Source organism: Puma concolor, chromosome B3, assembly GCF_028749965.1.
Source record: "Puma concolor isolate L17-30 chromosome B3, mPumCon1.1.hap2, whole genome shotgun sequence".
NCBI lineage: Eukaryota > Metazoa > Chordata > Mammalia > Carnivora > Felidae > Puma > Puma concolor.
Genome location: NC_141672.1, coordinates 3,349,505 through 3,369,267, shown reverse-complemented (window position 1 = coordinate 3,369,267; position 19,763 = coordinate 3,349,505). Strand labels below are relative to the sequence as shown.

At 58.8% G+C, this 19,763-nt stretch overlaps 1 protein-coding gene and 1 long non-coding RNA gene across 2 annotated transcripts; both read right to left on the bottom strand.

Annotated features, from left to right (window-relative positions):
* Positions 1 to 1,075: 1,075 nt before the first annotated feature.
* LOC112856442 (ras-related protein Rap-2c-like) lies at positions 1,076 to 2,332 on the bottom strand. The gene has a single exon (XM_025920003.2). The coding sequence runs from the start codon at positions 2,290 to 2,292 to the stop codon at positions 1,690 to 1,692; it is 603 nt and encodes a 200-aa protein (XP_025775788.1). The 5' UTR covers positions 2,293 to 2,332; the 3' UTR covers positions 1,076 to 1,689.
* A 1,485-nt stretch (positions 2,333 to 3,817) lies between these two features.
* LOC147579664 (uncharacterized) lies at positions 3,818 to 5,881 on the bottom strand. The gene is made up of 2 exons (XR_015251989.1): positions 5,840 to 5,881; positions 3,818 to 3,989 (listed from the first exon to the last, which is right to left on the bottom strand). It is a non-coding gene; the product is annotated as an uncharacterized LOC147579664 (long non-coding RNA).
* Between the last annotated feature and the right edge of the window lie 13,882 nt (positions 5,882 to 19,763).

Genomic DNA, 19,763 nt, shown 5'->3' with positions numbered 1-19,763 from the left:
GGGAAGCAGGGGCAGGCAGGCCCAGAGGGTCACTCAGCTTGCAGTCCTCGGGGGCCCTGCTTTCATGGCTGGGGACAGGACACTGTTCACGCCCTGCGTGCTTTCTCTGCACAGCCCAACATCCACTCCAGTAACAGTCTTGGGTTTTTGCTTCTGTTCGGGCAGAGGAAGGGGCAGCTTTGGAGGAAGACACCTGAGACTAGGAAGGTATTCCCCCACCCTTCACCACTCTGCAGGACCCCCTCCCTTCCTCCCTGTGTTTGAAATGTCCTGGAGGGGGATGTGGGTAACTCAGCCAGGAGGAATGACCCCAGAACACAGAGGGTCAGAGGAGAGAGTAAATAGGTTGGACTTCAAGGCTTCACAAGTAAGTGCCCAACACCTCCCTCCCCCGAGGCCCAGGGACAGAGGAAAAGATAAAAGACAGGTGTCACCCAGCCTAGCCCGTTCCCCTGGTGAACTGGCTGTCAGGCACTGACAGGCTCTAACATACTTACACTTTTTCTGTTAAAATAAAATCCATCCTTCTGTTCACCCAACACATATAATATAAATAAAGCTCCCAGAGCCCGTATAACCATCACTGTATAGATAACTTCCCTGTAACAAAATGAACTTTTTCAGATCCCTGGCATAGTTTTGAGCATTCTTGTTTATTTAATTTTGTTTTTCTTGTTACTTTCTCCTAGAAGGACGTTTAAGTGGTAAGGCTAGGTTCCTAAATTTGAAAAATGTGTTAACATGAAAAAAAAGCACACGCAACTCATGTAATTCTTCAAATTACAAAACCATAATGTTTTTAAACGGGTGCAAGAAAACTTTTCTTGCCTCGTTATGTGAAAACTATACGAGAAGACTCAAACACGGCTTGCTTCTCCTGGAGTCCCCATGTCACTGTAAACCATGCAGAGACAAAAACACACCTACGCTGGCAACAAGAAACACATACCAGATGCAGCCATTTTCCCTCTGGTTCCTAACGAGCTTCCTGGGAAACAGCTTAGGAGCAGAGACCGTGCGTGCAAACTGTAGAAACTGTAGCTTTAAGTATTAGAGAGACAGATATTTAAAACTATCACCTTTTAAAATCACTTTATTTTCACCCGGTGTACAGATTCAACATCGACTAGATGTCAATTACAGAGCTGAAGGCAGGCTGAGCTGTGTGTGAGCAGTTACGTGTTCCCCTCCCAGGGTATACAATATCCCTTTCAAACCAACGCTGTGTATGTCATAACTATATTTAGAAACACACAGAGAGGAAAATATTACTGCTGCAATGCAAGGCTGCGGATGAGAGGGAAACACATGAAAACCTCACAGAATCCAAGGCTTAAAGTCTTTAGTTCATGTTCCTCAATCAATTTCAAAGGTCTGGTGCATTCGAAGGCATTAATTATCAAAAGGGGGAAAAAAGAGAATCCTGTAACAAATCCCATGTGAAGAAAAGGCTGGGACTCTCCGTCCAGGAAAACAATACGAATTTTGGGTTTTCTAGAGCCCTGTAAGAGGTAAACAAAGTGGCCAAAGTTTTCAGGCCAACAGTCCAAAGCGCTGGTTTGAGTTCCGACACAGAAGCCATCATCACTTGTCTTGGGCCGGAAAACTTTCGTTAAAAAGGCAGGGAAGGAGGACTGAGCTTCAGAAATCAGAAACGCGCCGAACACACTAAAAAGTCACCTTTGCGCGTCAGCCAATGAATCTTTCCGAGGGCCACGTGTCCTGGGCATGGGTGGGGAGCGCCGGGGCCCGCTCCTCGGGCGGGGCCAGGGCCTCCACCTCGCGCACCACCTGCGTGAACACCTGGTCCACCATCAGTTTGCTCTTGGCCGTGACCTCCAGGAACGGGCACCGCCACTCGCGGGCCAGCGCGCGGCCCCGCGCCGTCAGCACCTGGCGCTCGGCGTCCAGGTCGGCCTTGGTGCCCACGAGCACGAGCGGCACGGCCTTGGGGCCCCGCAGCCGGCCCATGCGCTCCCGCAGCGGCCGCACCGCCTCGAACGAGGCCTCGCTGCACACGCTGTAGAGCACCACGAAGCCGTCGCTGTTCTTGATGTACAGGTCCTTGAGGGTGACCAGGTGCTCGGCGCCCACGGTGTCCACGATCTCCAGCAGGGCGGGCGCCGCGTTCACCTCGATCACCTTGCTGAAGAGCTCCTCCACCGACGGCTCGCACTGCTCCGGGAAGCTGCCGCAGGCGAACTGCGTGGCCAGCGCCGTCTTGCCCACGGCCACGCTCCCGAGCAGCACCACCCGGTAGCCCTTGGCGGGTCGCGGCCCCAGGCCTGCCATGGCCGAGACGCGGCTGGCGGGGCGCACGGCCGGAGGACGGCGAGGAATGGCGCGCGGAGGCGGGGGCGGGGAGAAGGGGCAGGGAAAGAGGGGAGAGGAGGGGCGGGAGGGGAGGAGGGGAGGGGCGGGGCGGGGGCCGGGGCGGGACGCGGAGGCGAGGAAGGGGCCCGGGGGGCGGGCGCGCGGAGGCCGGCTGCGACCCGGCGGAGAAGAGCTCCCCCAGCCCAGACGGGGGTCCCGGGAGTCCGGGCCCCGCGCGCCTCTCGCCCCGCTCCCTACCCCACTGTCTGGCCCGCCTCCGGCCTGGGGCGATCCGGCGCCGCCCTACCCACCAGCTCCACGTCCCAAACCTCTCCTTCCCCTCCCCCCGCCCCCCCTTCGACCTCGCTCACGGCGGGTCCCCAGGCTGCCAGGCCCTGCTCGGCCTCCCTCCCATTCCCCACCTGACGACGAGCTGGGGCCTCTCCGACAGTCCCTGCCCTCCGCTCCCCCTTTCCCAGAAGAGCCCCTTCTGTCCGCGGGACTAGAAGGTAACCTGATCCCTTCCATGTCTACCCGGGAAACGCAGGATTTCTCCACCATTTCAGAGCCAGCCCCGTGGCCGGAAGCCAGGCTGGCCTCGTTCTAGGTCAGGCCTGGCTGGGCTGCGCAGCTGGGGCCCCTCCCCAGACCAGGAGGACCCCAGGGAAGGGGAAACTTGCGAAGGAGCTTCAGACTGAAGGTCCCAAGTGACTCCTGCACCCCTCCTCCCTCCCCCGCCGACTTCTGTGCGCGGAGTACCGATTACCTCGCGCCCCTGCCTTTACTCTGGCCCCCTCCAGACCCCTTTGCCTTTGACCAAAGCCCAAATGAACTTTGTAAAATGTAACTCACATTTTACTCCCTCTCTCAAACCTTCCCTGGCTTTCCATCATGCCCTCCTGACCTAAGAGGGACCACATAACTCACCAGTCAAAACTGGCCACTTTTGAAAATGAAAGTGTGCACCCATCCACCCGGCCGCAAAGCATCGACCGGCGGGGTCCTTGGCAACAGGGCTTTGCGGTCATCCTAGTTCTAGAGGGTCCTCCAGGTCGGACCCTGCTGCTGCCAGTCTCTCTCGGGCAGCGTTCTTGTCATTCCTTGATTCAGAGGGGACCCTGGCGGCTGGGCAGAAAGTCCTGGGGTCGTCCACCTGAGTAAACTCCACTCACCTTGTACTCGGGCACAAACAGGTGCCTTAGGACTTGAGGGGGACCCAGAGGCCTGGGCTGAAAGCGGAGATAACTACGCTTTCCCTGTGTCGGGGTGCCACTGATCTCGGTCATTTTGGTGTAGCCCTTGGGGGGGGGGAGGGGACAGGGCCCCAGTTCTGACTGAGCTTGAATTTGCTCCCGGCAGCATAGGCTCAGAGATGACGTTTAAGTGACAACGGGATACATCTTTCACACTGGTGTTTGTGGTCACAGAACATGCTTTTCTATTAACGGTGCACAGAGCACCCTTGACCTGTGATATTAATTATATATGGAACACAACAGACAACTCGCTTTCTAAATAGAGAAGGCTTATGAGACATTCTCTGACCGCAAGTAACAAAAGTAAAAATGCATCTTTAAAAAGGATAACTGCAAATATTCACTGGAGGGAGGCAAGCTCAAGGCAGGCTTCAACAGCTTCCCACAGATAGCTTTGGAGGGAACGTAGGCAACTTGCTGCTGAAAAGTCACAAAACACACAGGGAAAAAAACACCGTGAATGAGAGCCGTTGGAAACACAGACAAGAAAACCACGTCTGGAAAACTGCAGACATTGGTGTTATCAGACAGATGAGATAATTATGTTTCATGTGTTTAAAGAAATAAAAAAAAGAAGCTTAAAAGTTTGAGCAAGGAACAAGAGGCTATGAAGTATGGTCAAGTAGGGGGTGCCTGGGTGGCTCAGTAGGTTAACTGTCTGATCTCGGCTCAGGTCATGATTCACAGGTCGTGGGTTCGAGCCCCACGTCCGGCTCTGTGCTGACAGCTCGGAGCCTGGAGCCTGCTTGGGATTCTGTGTCTCCCGTGCCCTCTGCCCCTCCCCTGCCCGTGCTCTGTCTCTCTCAGAAATAAGTAAACATTTAAAAAAAATTAAAGTATGGTCAAGTAATTTGAAAGAGACTCTCCAACAGACAATATGATAGAAATGGACAGTATGATAATTTGCTATTTTGATTAACATAAAACACCCTTGTTGGTCGAACTGGGGATTAAATACATGACTGAAGAGAGAAGTAACGACATCATGAGTTGCGGGGAATCCTGGACCTGGTTTTCATCCTAAAATGCCCTGTGCCTGCAGGCGATGAGGGGCCCTGATATTGCCAGGGGCGGCTGATTTTCGGAGAGTATCTTGAACCGACAGTGGGCTAATTTGAGCCTGTCAAGTTAGTATTCGTTCAGGCTTTTAAAGCCGTTAAGGAAAGCACGCTAACCCCACCCCTGCCACACAGAACCACGCCCCACCTCCCCTGCACCACACCTTAATCCATCCCCCTGAGTTAACTGTCCCTGTGCCACAGGCCAAGGCTCATCACCAGCTCGCTCACCACCAGCCATACCGTCCTTCCAATGGGGTCTGAGGGTGTGATCTACCTTAGAATCTTACTCAGAAGTTCTGCTTCTTAGGGTCACTTCTCTTTTTTAAAAAAAAAGAAATTTTTTTTTAATGTTTTACTTATTTTTAAGACAGAGACAGAGCATGAGTGGGGAGGGACAGAGAGAGAGAATCCGAAGCAGGCTCCAGGCTCTGAGCTGTCAGCACAGAGCCCGACGCGGGGCTCGAACTCACGAACCACGAGATCATGACCTGAGCCGGAGTCGGACGCTTCACCGACTGAGCCACCCAGGCGCCCCGGTCACTTCTCTTAATTCGATTTCTCTCCAAAAGCAGAAGCTATGACATGGGACGTGGTCTTGTGGGCCAATGGTTTATTTTTGGAGGTGACCTCGGAGATGAGGAATGGGGACCCTGGAAGGGGAAAACGGGGGAGCGGGGAGATCTGATGCCAGAGAGCGTCCTTGACTTGCCACTGCTGCCCGAGTACCCTAGGGAGCGGTGTGCGTCCTACCCCGGCATCGTCCCCTGGTGCGCGGTAGCGAGGGGCACGCGCGCCCGCTGGTGCCCTTTCCTCGTCGTTCCAGGGCTGCCCGCAAAGTCCCTCCCTTTTCCAGGTTGCACGTGTGCCAGCACCTGGGCTCCAGCAGCCCCGCGAGCAGCGACAACGGACAGCCCCGAGGAGATGGCAGGGGGCGTGGCGGGCAGTGGAGGCCGGGGGCAGCCGGGCTCCGTAGCGACGACGACGGCCAAAACGGTGGACTCCCAGCCTACGAGACCAGGGCGTAAAAGGTAGCTGACTCCATTCTAACAGTTTGAAAATGCCTCATTCCGGGGGGGCCGGGGGGACATACTATCTGCAAACAGTGGTGAGTACACAGTTCGCTTCCTTTTCTTGTTGCTTTAGCCAGACTCCAAAATATCGATGTTGAACCACAGAGCTCCGACTGACAGAAATGCCTTTACGACATACCATTGAAGGATGTATCCTTGGGGCGCCTGGGTGGCTCAGTCGGTTGAGCGTCCGACTCCGGCTCAGGTCATGAGCTCACGGCTGGTGAGTTCTAGCCCCATGTCAGGCTCTGTGCTGACAGCTCGGAGCCTGGAGCCTGCTTCGGATTCTGGGTCTCCCCCTCTCTCTGCCCCTCTCCGGCTCATGCTCTGTCTCTCTCTCTCTCTGTCAAAAATAAATAAACATTAAACAAAATATATGATGTATCCTTTTGTCCTGTAATGGGTATCCTTCATCATAAAAGGAAAGTTTAGTCTATTTATACCTTAGAACTTGTATTGAGATTTGTCATTGTTGTTGTTCTCTGATAAATGTATAGCTTTTTCTCCTTTAATGCTGTTAATTTTATGACTCAGAGTTGACGGATTTCCCATCGCCGAATCGTTCTGCTTCTCGCTGCATCGCTCACCCCTCTTCTCCCTGCCTCCTCCAGACACAACAACCATCCTCCCCCCACTCCTTCAGCGTGCCAGTCTGCGTTTCATCCCAGAATCTTATGTTTGCTGTTCCTTCCCCCCGGAATGCTGTTCCCTCAGATGTCTGCATGGCCCACTCCCTCATTTTAGGTGTTTTGCTCAAATGTCACTTACTTCTGGGAATACACAGAACGCACATTGGTACCAACCATATTCATTGGCACCAGCCCTCCGCACCTCGGAATGTGACCTCATTTGGAAACAGGGCCGTTGCAGGTGTAATCGGCTGAGGTCCCGCTGGACCACGGACAGCCCCTAATCCAATATAACCAGCGTCCTTCTGAAAGGGGCAACTTGGACACAGACGTGCACACAGGGAGATGCCACCTGAAGATGAGGTCAGAGGTCGGGCTGGTGTTCTAGAAGCCAAAGAGGCTTGTAAATCGTCGGAAGCTAAGGAAGAGGGGCCCGGAACAGATTCTCCACCCGCAGCCCACGGAAGGAACCACCCTGCCGACAGCTTGATCTGGGACTTCTGGCCTGGAGACTGGTGACACAGCAGGTTCCTGTCCAAAAGCCCCCAGGCCGTGGGGAACTACCGCAGTGCCACCTACCGCAGATCGTCACTTACTATCCTGCCGCCCCGGTCCACTTGGGCTGATAGAACGGATTACCGCAGATTGGGGGACGTAGCGAACATTTCTGACTCCGTTCTGAGGCTGGGAAGGCCAAGGCCAAGGCACTGGCGGATTCAGTGAGATTCCGTTTTCTGGTTCGCGGACAACTGTTATTTCACTGTGTCCTCATGGTGGGGGGCAAGGGAGCTTTCTGGGGTCTCCGTCACCTTATCACTCCCCGAAGTGCCCACCTAATGCCAGACTTTGGGGGTTAGTTTTCCACTTACGAATGGAGGGGCCCCCATTACACTCTTTGAATTCCTTTGCTTGTTGTCCCTCCCACGACCTAGCCCCCCGACACCGCTCACTGCTAGCCCCCTGGCACAGATATCAGTGCCTCCCATGTGGTTGGCACAATCCACGACTACGGTTCTGCCGTGACACAGGCTTTGGAAATGAGTTTTTCCAGCACGACTGAAGAATGCGGGAGCCAGGCCCGCATAGCGTGAATTTTGCATTTTGTGCGATTTTCTTTGCGAGGTAAACGTGGAAAACGGCACTGGCTGGACCGAGGTGTGTGGGAATACACAGAACACACAGACGCTCCCCTCACGCGTCCCCCAGATGCCTCGTGACTGCCGTGCCGTGAGCGCACCGCCCCCGCCGGGTGTTCCAGCTGTCCCGTCTCCCGGGCCGCAAGCTGCACCCTCCCCGTGTCCACTGCTCTTTGGGCCTTTGAGACAAAGGGCCATATCTCTTATTGTATTAATGTGTTTAAAATAACAACTTAACGTATTCCACTGTGCTATCCTTTTTATTAGGTTCCTATCTGTTTGTTTTTTTTTTTTTAACAATGTTTGTTCTTTTTTTTAACGTTTATTTATTTTTGAGACAGAGAGAGACAGAGCATGAATGGGGGAGGGTCAGAGAGAGGGAGACACAGAATCCGAAACAGGCTCCAGGCTCTGAGCTGTCAGCACAGAGCCCAACGCGGGGCTCGAACTCACGGACCGCGAGATCGTGACCTGAGCCGAAGTCGGACGCTTAACCGACTGAGCCACCCAGGCGCCCCGGTTCCTATCTGTTTTTAAATGTGTTGCTGATGAAACATTTTGAGTGTCCAGACCCGACTCTGCTTTCCCCTGGAGTGCGTGATTTTTACTGTGCGAGTTTGCATGGCACCCTGAATTTTATGAAACCATATGATGCATCCCAGCAAAACGGACCCCATTTGTTGAATAACTGAATAAATTCTTGCCTTTCTGAATTAGACCCTAATTATCCTGCTATATGACTTTTTCACTACACAATTGCTCCTTGAGGCTGGCTGTGTCCAAAAGGCTGGGGAGCATGGCGGAGAATAATACGGGGCTTAATGTAGGGATGTGAAGGAGCCCAGGCAATGACACTTTCATTATTCCTGCCCAAGACCCAGACACTTGAGAGAGAAGTCCAAGGGACTCAAGAAAACATAAATAAAATTATTACCTTATCACAGATGAGGTCTGAGTTGGAGCGGATGGCTTCGGAGGGCTGCGCTATGGACCGTCCTAATCCTACAGCCCACATTTGGACTCACCTGCCCAGTGGTAGGCAAACCAGTCAATCCATCATCTGTCTCCAGTGGGAGCCGAGGCCCCGACGTTTATGGGAGGGGGCCTGCAGGAGCAAACTTCACACCATGTGCCCGGTGCGCCCCGTCCCCCAGTCTCCTGGCCTGTCTCATGATCTCAGCCTATCGTGCTAAGGAGTCTTAAACCCTCTGAGCCTTAGGCCCCGAGCCCACAGAGACTCTCTGACCTCCAGGTCTCTTCCCAGTTGGGAGGAACTGGGATCTTAGTACCTCCAGGCAGAGAGGAGAAACAGCATTCCTGGGGACAAAGCAGCGGCCACGGCATCTGCAGAGAGCAGCTGTGCAAACCTCCCCGGGTGGGGGACACGCACGGAGCCCCCTGAGAGCTGCTGGAAATGTCGCAAACGCGCGTGGACGGCCTCCGCCAGCGAGTGCGAGAGCGTGGATGCACACGCATTCACTCAGCCCGAAGCCCAGCGGTTCCTCCCTTTCTGCCCATAGAGTAGGGGAGATAACTGGGAGAAACCTTCGAGACTAGAAATTCTGAATGAACTGTTACAAAACGCTTTCTTGCATAGCTGCGATGTTGGAAAAAGGGACATGGCCCAAACAGAGAAGCCGCTGAAAACCAAAGTGGTAGCGGTAAGCAGCCGCCCTGGGGAATTCACAACCTCCGTCATCAAGGGTTTGGGGCGTCATGGAGACAGATGGCAAGATTTTGAGGCTATATAAGCTTCCCAGTTAGGAGCAGAACCCCCACACGAGCTGCACCTCCTAGAAGGCCCATATCCTCAGTGAACGAGTGATTTTGAACGTTTTCCAACTATCCGCAAAAGCAGGGGAGAAAAATTGTCCTGTCCGGTATTCTTTTTTTTCTTAATTTTTTAATGCTTTTCTTTATTTTTGAGAGAAAGAGAGACAGAGAGCTGGTAGGGGCAGGGCAGAGAGAGGGGGAGACACAGAACCCGAAGCGGGCTCCAGCCTCTGAGCTGGCAGCACAGAGCCCCACGCGGGGCTCCGACTCGTGAAGTGAAAGACGATGACCCGAGCTGAAATCAGACGCTCAACAGACTGAGCCACCCAGGCGCCTCTTCCCGTCCAGTATTCTTTCGAGGACAAAAGCAAAAGATTTTCCCTAAGATTTGTAACAAGGGTCTGGTCCTCACAGAGGTTTGGGTTTAAACTGAACCTCCCTTAGAAGTCCTGGAAACAGCAAGCTGAACAATGAACATCAAGTGAGCCCAGGTGGGTAGGTCCTTAAGGACGCCAGCAGCAGTCAGTGCCGGCTTCTCTGGAGGGATGCTCCTTTATGGGGCTTCCCATCATCCGCTCAGATCACCCTCGTGGTCCAAAGAGGTGCTGAACAGACTAGGGCCAGGCCACCACAAGCAGAGCCACAGGCATTCTATTTCCAGCCAGTCGGATTAGTAGATGAAAGACATGAGAGAGGGGCACCTGGGTGGCTCCGTCGGTCGAGCGGCCAACTTCGGCTCAGGTCACGATGTTGCAGTTCACGAGTTCGAGCCCCATATCGGGCTCTGTGCTGACAGCTTGGAGCCTGCTTGGGATTCTGTGTCTCCCTCTCTCTCTGCCCCTAACCCACTCGCATCCTGTCTCTGCCTCTCTCAAAAATAAATGAACGTTAAAAAAATTTTTTTAATAAAATAAAAAGACATAGAGAAATGACATTACACACAAAAGATGAAGGATGTGGAAAGCAAACATGATACTAAATACAAATACTGGCTTTTGCAGAGTCCTGGAGTCACCAGGGTCAGGGCGACAGACTGGTGGGGATTTCCGTCTGTATTTAGATTTCCGTCTGTCCTGCTGGCCACGCAGGGGGTGAGGGCGCTGGAGAAGGTCCCCCCCCCATGACAAGCTGCCCCACAGATATCACGCACAGGACCACACCTGGACACTCCCCACACGTGTCCCCCATGGCCATCTCCCTGACTTCTGCCTCTATGACAAGAGGCCCAGAGAAGGGCTGTCCCTCCAGGGAGCCCCCTGGCACCAGGGGTGTTTCCTGTGGCATTTCTTCCTGATGCTGGGCTCTCCGTCCAGGGTCACTGCCTGGGAGCCCGGCATTGGTGACAAGGTCAGGTGGAGAAGCGGTCACCCTTGCTTCCTACTGGGAGCATCTCAAGGGGTCCAACACCCAGTGTCTGACCACGTATGCGCTTCTGGAACGACCAGTGGAGGAGAAGCAAAGAGGCGGCCCAGATCTGCCCCAGGGCTCATCTCCGCACACCCGCTGTGTGAAACGTCTCATTCGGTTTGGTTCGTGGCCGCGGTGGTCCCTCCGCCAGCTGCTCACCGAGGGGCAGGGGGCCTTCGCCGTGGAGCCCGTGGGCCCTGCTTCGAAAGGGGGGAGCCTGCGAGGAGCGCCCCCTCGGGGCCAGGCCGCCCACGGGGCACTCGGCCCTCCGGTCGCTCCCGGACTTGCAGGCTGGAGTGGGGAGGGGACCAGAGTCGCGGCCCCCTCCCCGCCCCCGGACACCGTGCTCCCCAGGCCGACCCTCCGCCTCCCGGCTCCTCCTGCGCCGCCACGCTTCCCGCGCCCCAGCCGCGCAGGGCCGAGGACCCCGGGACGGATAGGCCTCGCCAGGCCCGGGGACCCAGGGCGGGGCGCAGCCGGGGCGGAGGCGGCCCCGGGTCTCCGGATCAGCGCCCCCGTCGTCCGGCCCGGTGGCGTGAGTCCCCGCCCGGCCCCGGAAGGGTGGCGCCGCCACGTCCCCCGCGGGTCCCGCCCCCGTCCCGGCGCGGCGGCCGGAGGTGGCGCGGCCGACGGGTCGCTGAGCGTGCCCCTGAGCCCCCGAGGCCCCAGGTCCCCATGTCCCGGGTCCCCCGTGTTCCCGCATCCCCGCTGGGGCGTCTCGGGACCGGCCTCGATGGCCTCGGGGCAGAGCACCGCCAGCCCAGAGGCTTCCTGATCCGGGGCCGCGAGCAGGGCGCCGGCCCAGGTCCCCCCTGCGCTGTCGCAGCTGCCCAAGCTCGCCAGGACGGCTGCGCGCAGGACCTTCTCCAGAACCGGGTCCTTACCTGTGTCCTGGCTTGTGTCGGTCACGCACGCTCAGCGTCCCCACTGCTCCCAAGGCCTTCACGGAAAGATTTCACGCAGAACACGTGGGGACCTGAAAGGACGGTGCCTGTGAAGCCTATGGAGGGGGTCCCTGGGGCCCCCGACCTGACTTGTTCCGGGAGGGCGGGGCTGAAGGACCACGATCACGTGTGCCCACGTTCCAGGAGGGGACACCACTGTTCCCTCACATGCGCGCTGCCATGGGCTTTGTCTGGAGGTTTGGGAATCTCAGACTGTAGGCACGTGGACCCAATAGTTGGGCCTGGAGCTCAACCTCCTTTACAGCGTAAATTCCGACCCGGAGACTTGACTTTCTGCGTTTGTACCCAGACGTTTGACCTGAGCCCAGCCCGGGCGAGGGGCTTGCATGGTATTTCCGCACAGGAAAATGGAGGGCAAATGGTTTTCATTTTCTGTTCCGAATATTTGTCCTTGTGGGAATTATTCCAGCGCGTCTCCCCGTTTCCTCGCGACGCTGCCCTTGCCTCCTGGCTCTTTCCGGGGAAGCACATTCCCAGGGGACACAGAGTCAGGTGGGGGCACTTTCTGCAACACACCCTTTGACGAGGGTTGGCTTTGTCTTCTCCGGGGGAGCATGTCTCTGGAAGGAAACCCTTCGCCGCTGTGATGCCGCCCAGGCGTGGAAACCGAATGAAACCATATAAAGAGCGGATCGGCCTACTGTCTGGTGGCGGGAGAGAATTTCTGGGAAAAACTTCTAATGCACTGAAAGTCTTGCTGACTTTGGGTTGGGGTCTTCTTGGGCCTGTTTTACCCGCGGAAAGCCCTTCCCCGCAGGTCACTACTTACAGCGACTCGGGTGGCTGTCGCTCGAGGGCGGTCGTTGGAAGACGCTTCCGGTGCATAACCGAAACAACTCAACAGGGGAGAGTTGAACGTTCATCGCTACGTCACTTTGTTAAAGGCACATGCGAGTAACGGTTATTCACGTGTGGCCGGTTCTGTCCTCATAGGACGGTCGCCTCCCTCCTAACGTGGAAACAAACTCAATCCCCACAGGTAAGCACATCAGGAACCTTGCTACTGACGCCCTAGGAGACCTCAGTTCCCAGCACAGGCAGGGGCTGGCCTTGGCCTTCAGGCCCTTCCCTCTCTCTTCACAGGACAGGGGACCCAGAGTCCCTCCCCACCCCCCCGATGAGCCCCGAACCTCCCATCTTCAGGGACCTCCCTGGACAGTGTCACCCCCACCCTGAGGCAGGTCCCATCCCCCTTACTGGAGAGAAAGTCTTAATCACCTGCAGGGGCACAGGCTGAGCTGACCATAGTTCTCCTGGTGGGCAGTGGGGCCTCGGTGGGGAATCTCCTTCTGGAAGCCTCGGTCCGCCCCGACAGCAGAGCCCAGCCTGTGTCTGCGGTGGGCAGGGCACAGCACAGGGCTAGGTCCCCAGGCACAGACGACAAACAGTCCTGGCCCCATCCATGCCCGGGCCTCGGCCGAGGACACAGCTGGACTCTGAGCCGCATGGGGGGCCTCAGGCAGCACCCCTCCATGCCCCAGTGTGCCATTGGGCAGGTAAAACATGGGTCCCTCCCTGCCTGCAGGATGTGGGGCCAGAGCACGGGTACTGGGGAGTCTGCGGTCCTGGGGCCACGGTCAGAAAGGGTCCCTGCCCAGGCACCCCCTCCAGCTTGACCACCGGGTCCCGGTCCAGAATGGCTCAGGCCTAGGGACACAGGCCCTGCAGGGTCCTCTGCCCTTCTGTGCAGCCATGGGGCTGGGGCCCTGGACACAGGACCAGGTCTCTCTGTCTCCACCTGCTGGGCTGATACTGCCTCCGCCTTGCCTCCCCGTCAGCCTGGAGATCTTGGGGCAAGTGTCCTGTGAGCCAGCTCTTTGTCCCCAGGTGAGCACAGCCCAGGCAGAGCTGGCTGGTGCTGGGGAGAGCCTCCCTCCCTGGCCTCTGCCCAAACCCCACCCCACCCCCACCCAGGGCCCCTCAGGCAGTCCCCGGCTTCCCCCACCTTCCAAGGGAGGCCCTTCTGTCTGTGGCACACAAGTGAGGGGGTGTCTTCAAGAAATGTCCCAGGAAACGCAGGGATTCCTGGGCCATTCCTGATCCACTCTGGTGCTGGAACCGGGCCGGCCTTGCTCAGGCTCAGGGCTGCCTGGGCAGTGCACTTGGAGCCTGCCCCCACCAGCCTCCTGGGGCCGGGGGAGGGGGGGTGGTGGAGACCCAAAATTCAAGGGCAGATGAAGCGGGGAGCCTGCCAGGGAGCCTCAGACTGCGTCCCATGTCTCTCGTGCCCCCTCCTGTGCCTGGGACCCCTGCACCCCTGCCTCTGCTCCGAGCCCCTCCAGACCCCTTTCCTCTTGGGCGGTTTCCACCTGGGAATCATGACATATCACTCCCTTTGTCCTTTGATAAACTTTTGTCACCGGGACCTGAGGGAAGGCCCTTCTGTGTCCAACGCCCCTTCCCCTTTCTGCCCCCGGCCCCTGCCAGGCACCCCCCCTCAGCCGCCCCACTCGGCCCAGCATCTGTCCCAGGAACCCAGCCCCTGACACACCCCCTGGGGCCCTGGCCCCAGCCTCCCACAGGCCTGGGAGGGGCCCACTCCGTGGTCTTCAGGCCCTTGGCTCCTCGGTCTCCCAGACTCGGTGCAAGCCTCACGGAAGCCTCTACCCTCCCCTGCGCCTGAGCCCCTCCCCACGGCTGCTCACAGGGAAGTCAGAGACCAGCTCAAGTCCAGCGAAAAGGACAACACAGCAGAGTGGGGTGTGAGGGTGTGGGGAAAGCAGGGCCGAGGGGGTGCTGTGCGGCAAGCGCCGTGTGAAAAAGGGGAACCAGTCCGCCAGCGGACCTGACTTCAGGAGCGAGAAGTACAGCCCAGGTTCAGGGTCAGGAGAAGGGAGGAGGTACACACGGAGGATGGAAAAATAGGGGAAAACCCGGACGTGGAACCTACAGTTGGCTCCTTCAAAGAGCAGCAGACTTGGGGCGCCTGGGTGGCTCAGTCGGTTAAGCGTCCGACTTCAGCTCAGGTCACGATCTCACGGTCCGTGAGTTCGAGCCCCGCGTCGGGCTCTGGGCGGATGGCTCAGAGCCTGGAGCCTGCTTCCGATTCTGTGTCTCCCTCTCTCTCTGCCCCTCCCCTGTTCATGCTCTGTCTCTCTCTGTCTCAAAAATAAATAAAACGTTAAAAAAAAAAAAAAGAGCAGCACACTTGACAGACGCTTGACTAGATGCACTCAGAAAAACGGACTCAAATTAGAAAAGGAGGCGTGAGATCGGGGGCATCAGCACCGACCCCACAGAAACAAGGGGCCGTGGGAGGTCCGGGAGGAACACGCGTAGGCCAAGGAGGACGACCCTCGCGGGAAAGACAGAAGGCGCAGCCGGTGCAGGAAGCCGTCCTGAGAGGTTTTCTCAGAGTTTCCACCAGTGGGAGCAGTTACACCACCGATGGGACGTGAAGGAAGAGAGAGGTGACAGGATCCTGGCAACCGGAGCAGGCACTCGGTCCCAGCGAGGTGACGGCCTGGGAGCCGCGCGGGGTGTCTCTGGACCAGCCGGAGCACGTGTGTTCCTGACGGCGAGGCTCCCGAGCCACAGCAAGGCTCTCGGGCAGGCAAGTGTCACGTGGACTCGGGGCCACGTGGAGGACCTCAGCCCCACTCCCCTCCCCCAGATGGCAGGCCCTCAGGGCTGGGGTCTCTGTTCAGGGGGCCCCTGGGGGTCTCGTCTGCCCCACCCCCCTACCCCGGCTTGGCCCAGCCAGCACTCCACAGCGGGCCCCTGGCGTCCGTGCAGCCTGGAAGGGTGTACTCCAGGCGGGGTTCGGAAGGTGCTGAGAGCTGGGGGGTGGGGGGAGGGTGGGCCTGGTGCTGAGCCCCCAGGTGTCGGCACCACTGCCCACTGGGGTGTGCCCTAGGGAAGTCTGGGGCGAAGAGCCCCAACCGCTGCCACACCCCTGCCTGCCCTGATGTGGCTTCTGCAGGGAAAGGTGGGGCCGCCGGGGCCGCAGCCTCAGAGCCCTGCACGCAGGGAGGAACAGCACCCGACCGGGGAGGGACCCAGAATGGCCCAGCGAGAGGCACACGTGCTGAGCACCAGGAACAGGGGAGGCTGTGGGGGTGCTTGTTCAGGCGCAGAGAGGCCAGTGCGGGTGGGAGGGAGAGGCAAACCGAGGGCTTCCTGGAGGAGGTGGGGTCCTCCCAGCCAGGCCTGAGGGGCCGAGGCAGCCAAAGTGGCGGGCACGTGTCCAAGAGGGAAGGAGCCACGGGCAGGTTCCGGGACCCGCAGAGCTGCTTTGCTCTGAAGAGAGGGGCCACGGGCTGGCCAGGACACCAGGCCACGTGGGTGGGCAGTCAGGGAGAAGACAGGAATGGACAGGCGAGAGGCGAGGCCTGAACTAGGGCAGGGCCCCAGAGGTGGTGGGGGAGAGGGGTTGGGGAGGAGGGAGCAAACAGGCCGGAGGTGGTGGTGGCCAGCTGGGACAGTGACCAGCACCCAGTCTTGGGAGCCACCTTCCCTCTGCAGGCCCAGGTCCCAGAGTCTGGCCAGGAGCCACCCCCACAGTATGTTTAGACCAAACTCCCAGCCCAACGGGGACTCCCCAGCACGAGAGTGAGAAGGGGGACAGGCCAGGTCACTGCTCGAGTCTCCCAGGCCAAGCCTGCGTGGGTCCAGGCAAGTGGCTTCTGTGCCCCCGGACGCAGGCGGTGGGCCAGCAGGGAGGGGGGAGGCCGTCCAGTGTTGGCATAGCAGGTGTTCCTTCTGAGCCCCCCAAACACCCAAGAAAAGCAGGTCCAGGGTGGATGTGGTGGAGGTGGGGAACTGAGGTGGCAGCAATGTCCTAGGATGGGATGGACAGGACACCAGTGTCCCCATCTGGGCCTCAGTGTCCCCATCTCGGGTCAGGAAGGGCCATGTGGTCCTTGGGTGGAGCCTGAGTGGACCTGCTGGGCGAGCTCTATCACCAAACCATTCTCCTCCCTATGTGAAGGGAATCCTCCCCTGGGGTGGTCCACAACCTCCGGGACCCATGTCTGAATGCCTCGTGGGGCCCCGTAGCTCATCCGCCACGGTGGCTGGACCCCAGTCCTGCCTCCATGAAAGTACCTGGGCCCTCAGCGGGGCACAGCCCTGGCCTCTCACTCCTCCTCAGAGGCCAGGCCTGGGCAAAGGTGTTCAAAGGCTGGACCCCAGGATACTCCCCAGAAGATTCTAGGTGGAACCCTGGGTCTCCAAACTCTGGAGGGGTCACGGGCATCCCCACACCCTCCTGTCCCCAGCACCTGGCAGGAGATGCTAGATCAGGCCCCAAGGTCAGGTCTCAGTTGCCAGAGTCAGGGGTACCCCAGGGACTGAGCAAGTCACTGAGGTAGGGAAACCATACCACCTACCCCCATGTCACCCCCACTATGCCTCACCACCACCCCAAAAGTCAGAACCTACAACCCCTACCTCAGACTCGCCTGAAGGATCCAGAAGCCCTGGAAGGAGGGTCTGGGGCCTCCAGGGAGGCAGGAGAGGCTCAGGTGAGTGCTTGGAGTAGCCATCAGAGGCCAAGTACCCAAAGTTTTGGGAGGAAGGGACAGGCTGGGCCCTACAGGAAGGGAAGGCGAGGATGGGGCTTCTGCAGGACGCAGGGGTGGGGGACGGCTCGGCCGCACGGGCCCCTGGGACACAGGACCTAGGAGTGCTGCCTTCAGTGAACTACGGGCCGAGAGCCCTGGATGGTCCTGGCCCAGTAGGTGCTGCTTGTGTTTCTTCCTGGAGCAGTCAGGGTGGAGAGGGCTGGAGACCCTCCTCAGGGAGGGTGGAGGCCTCTTCAAGCTTGAGGGGAGTGTCGCAGAGTAAAACCCTACCCCGCAGAGAGGACAATGGGACAGGTCATGGAGCAGGGGTGGGTGAGCCAGGGGCACCAGGGCACAGTCAGGTCAGCAAGGGGAGGGAGAGCCTGGCCCTGGTCTGACCCCACCGTGGGGGATCCTGCAGCTACTCCTGGGACAGGAGAGCCCACCCTGTGACTTCACATGGGGAAACTGAGGCTCAGAGAGGGGCAGGTGGTTGCTGAGGGTCACAGACACGAGGAAGGGGCAGGAGCCACACAAGACATGGCAAGGAAGGGTGGGGAGACCTCATAGCTCAAAGGAGCCCCCCAAGAACCGCGCTGCCCTTGCAGCTTGGAGCCCCCACCCTCAGAGCCCCCTGCCACCTGGGCCCGCCTAGTCACAGCCGTCCTGTCCCCAGGACAGAGAGGTGCCCACAGCCAGCAGGGACCAGGTTGGGGGTGGGCGTAAGTGGGCAGGTGCTGGGCTGGGACTGCGGTCCACCAGGTGACTGGATTCATGAGACCCTCTTTAGAGTCCCCATAGGGTGAGACACCTTACAGGACTGGTCTCTGGAGGGTGCGTCCAGGATAGAAGCATCGAGGGTCCCAGGCATGGAGCACAGAGTCTCAGGGCAGACATCGGGGTGAGGAATCTTGAGGGGTGCCCCGGAGCAGAGCCCGGGAGGGGCGGGGAGCAGACAGGAGGAGGGTAGGGACAAGTGAGGACAGCATTCGGAGGCAGGACCAGCAGCGACCACACAGTGGCTGGAGACAAGAGCCCCTGAGACCAGTGGACATCCTTGCCAAAGTGCCAGAGACCGAGAGGCAGGAGGAATCCCCAGATGGGAGGGCATGGCTCCAGCCCAGCCAGTGACCAGCCTGGCCGTGATGACAGAGGCAGGGCCCCTGCAGGGCCAAACCCCCGGCAAATGAACACAGCCCGTGTACAGGAACACACACTGTCCCAGACATTATAGCCGAACCCCAAAACACAGGGGTCAAGAAGGAAACGACCCAGTCTGAATGCCACCCGTTCAGGCTCAGGAAAGTAAGCGGAGAGAACCAGGCAGCTGTGGGTGTGACCCAGAAGGGACTGTTGGCACCTTGGACCCGGGGGAAGGGGAAGAGGAGGAGCACACACCGCCCGGGAACAGCCCCCCAGGGGCCCCCCACTGCCCACAGGAGTAAAGCAGGACTCCTGGGCCCGGACCCCTCGAGACCTTCATTGGAGGACCTGGAGTCCTCAACCACAGAAATCCCCAGTTCGTTGGCTCAGGCCAAAGCAGACAGAAGCTGTTCTTCCAGAGCTGCCCAGGCGATTGTAATGTGTGGCCAGCATGGGGGTCCGGAGGTCCGCAGGGTCCCAGCAGAAGGAAGGGCAAGCAGCGGTGGGGGGCGTGCCCCAGCACCAAGACCGGAAGTGCACCCCAGCAAGGGCACCTGCACGGTGACAGAAAGGACCGGCCCTGGAAAGTCGGCTCAACTCACCTGTTGAGCCGGTTGCAGAACACGGAGACACGAAATTCACAGTAGGTTCTAGGTCAAACCCACCAGGCCCTCCCCAGCCCCCACAGCAAGTGGGGGGCATCTAAGATATCAGAGAGCCTGCCCCCCCCGGGCCAGTGGGTACTTTCCCTCCTAACCAGGGGCACATCCTGCCCTTAGGTCAGCCGCCTTCCCCCCCAGCCTGTGCTGCAGCGCGCCCAGTGCCAGGCCCTGCCAGATAGGGAGTCAGCTCCTGAGCTCGCTCAGTACCCTGCTCTGCCCTCCGGCCGGGCCTGGTCCACATGCCTGGGGTGGGGGGCCCAGGGACGGGAGAGAGCAGGGCCAGGCTCAGGGGACTTCCCACCTGAGCTGCTTCGTGGCTTTTCTCCAGGACAAGGACGGAGACCCATGGGACGCACAGGGAGAGTCAGAAATGGAGCTGGCGGAGGGCATCACACTTGGCGAGGGCTCCCCCAGCTCTCCGGGTGGGGATGGGGCCCCAGACACCATGCTCTGGAAGCTGAAGCCCAGGCTTCTAGAAATGGAAGTGAAGACACCCCAGGAGGAGACTCCTGGGGCAGACCAGAGCTGGGCCCACCGGGTCGGGGAGCCTGAGCCCCCACACTGAGCTCCTTACCTCTCCCTCCCCGGGCCAGGATTGGGCCCCGACGGGGATGGGGCTCACCACCAGTGAGGGAGTGCAGCTGTGAGGCCCATGGAGGCCGGCCTTGGGGAGGTGGCTGGACTCGGACACCAGGGCCCTCTGTGTCAGGCCCGGTGCAAGGAGCAGGTGGCCCCCACCCACCTTCACAGGTGCCACAGGTACCATCCTGGGACAGGCCGGCAGCAGGTGCCTCCCTCCAGCCCCCTGCCAGCCTGACCAGGACCTCGGTGGCTTTGTGCCAGG

Bases quoted from the DNA above. Each gene is read 5' to 3' on its own strand.
- LOC112856442 (XM_025920003.2), bottom strand. From the start codon at position 2,292: ATGGCAGGCCTGGGGCCGCGACCCGCCAAGGGCTACCGGGTGGTGCTG.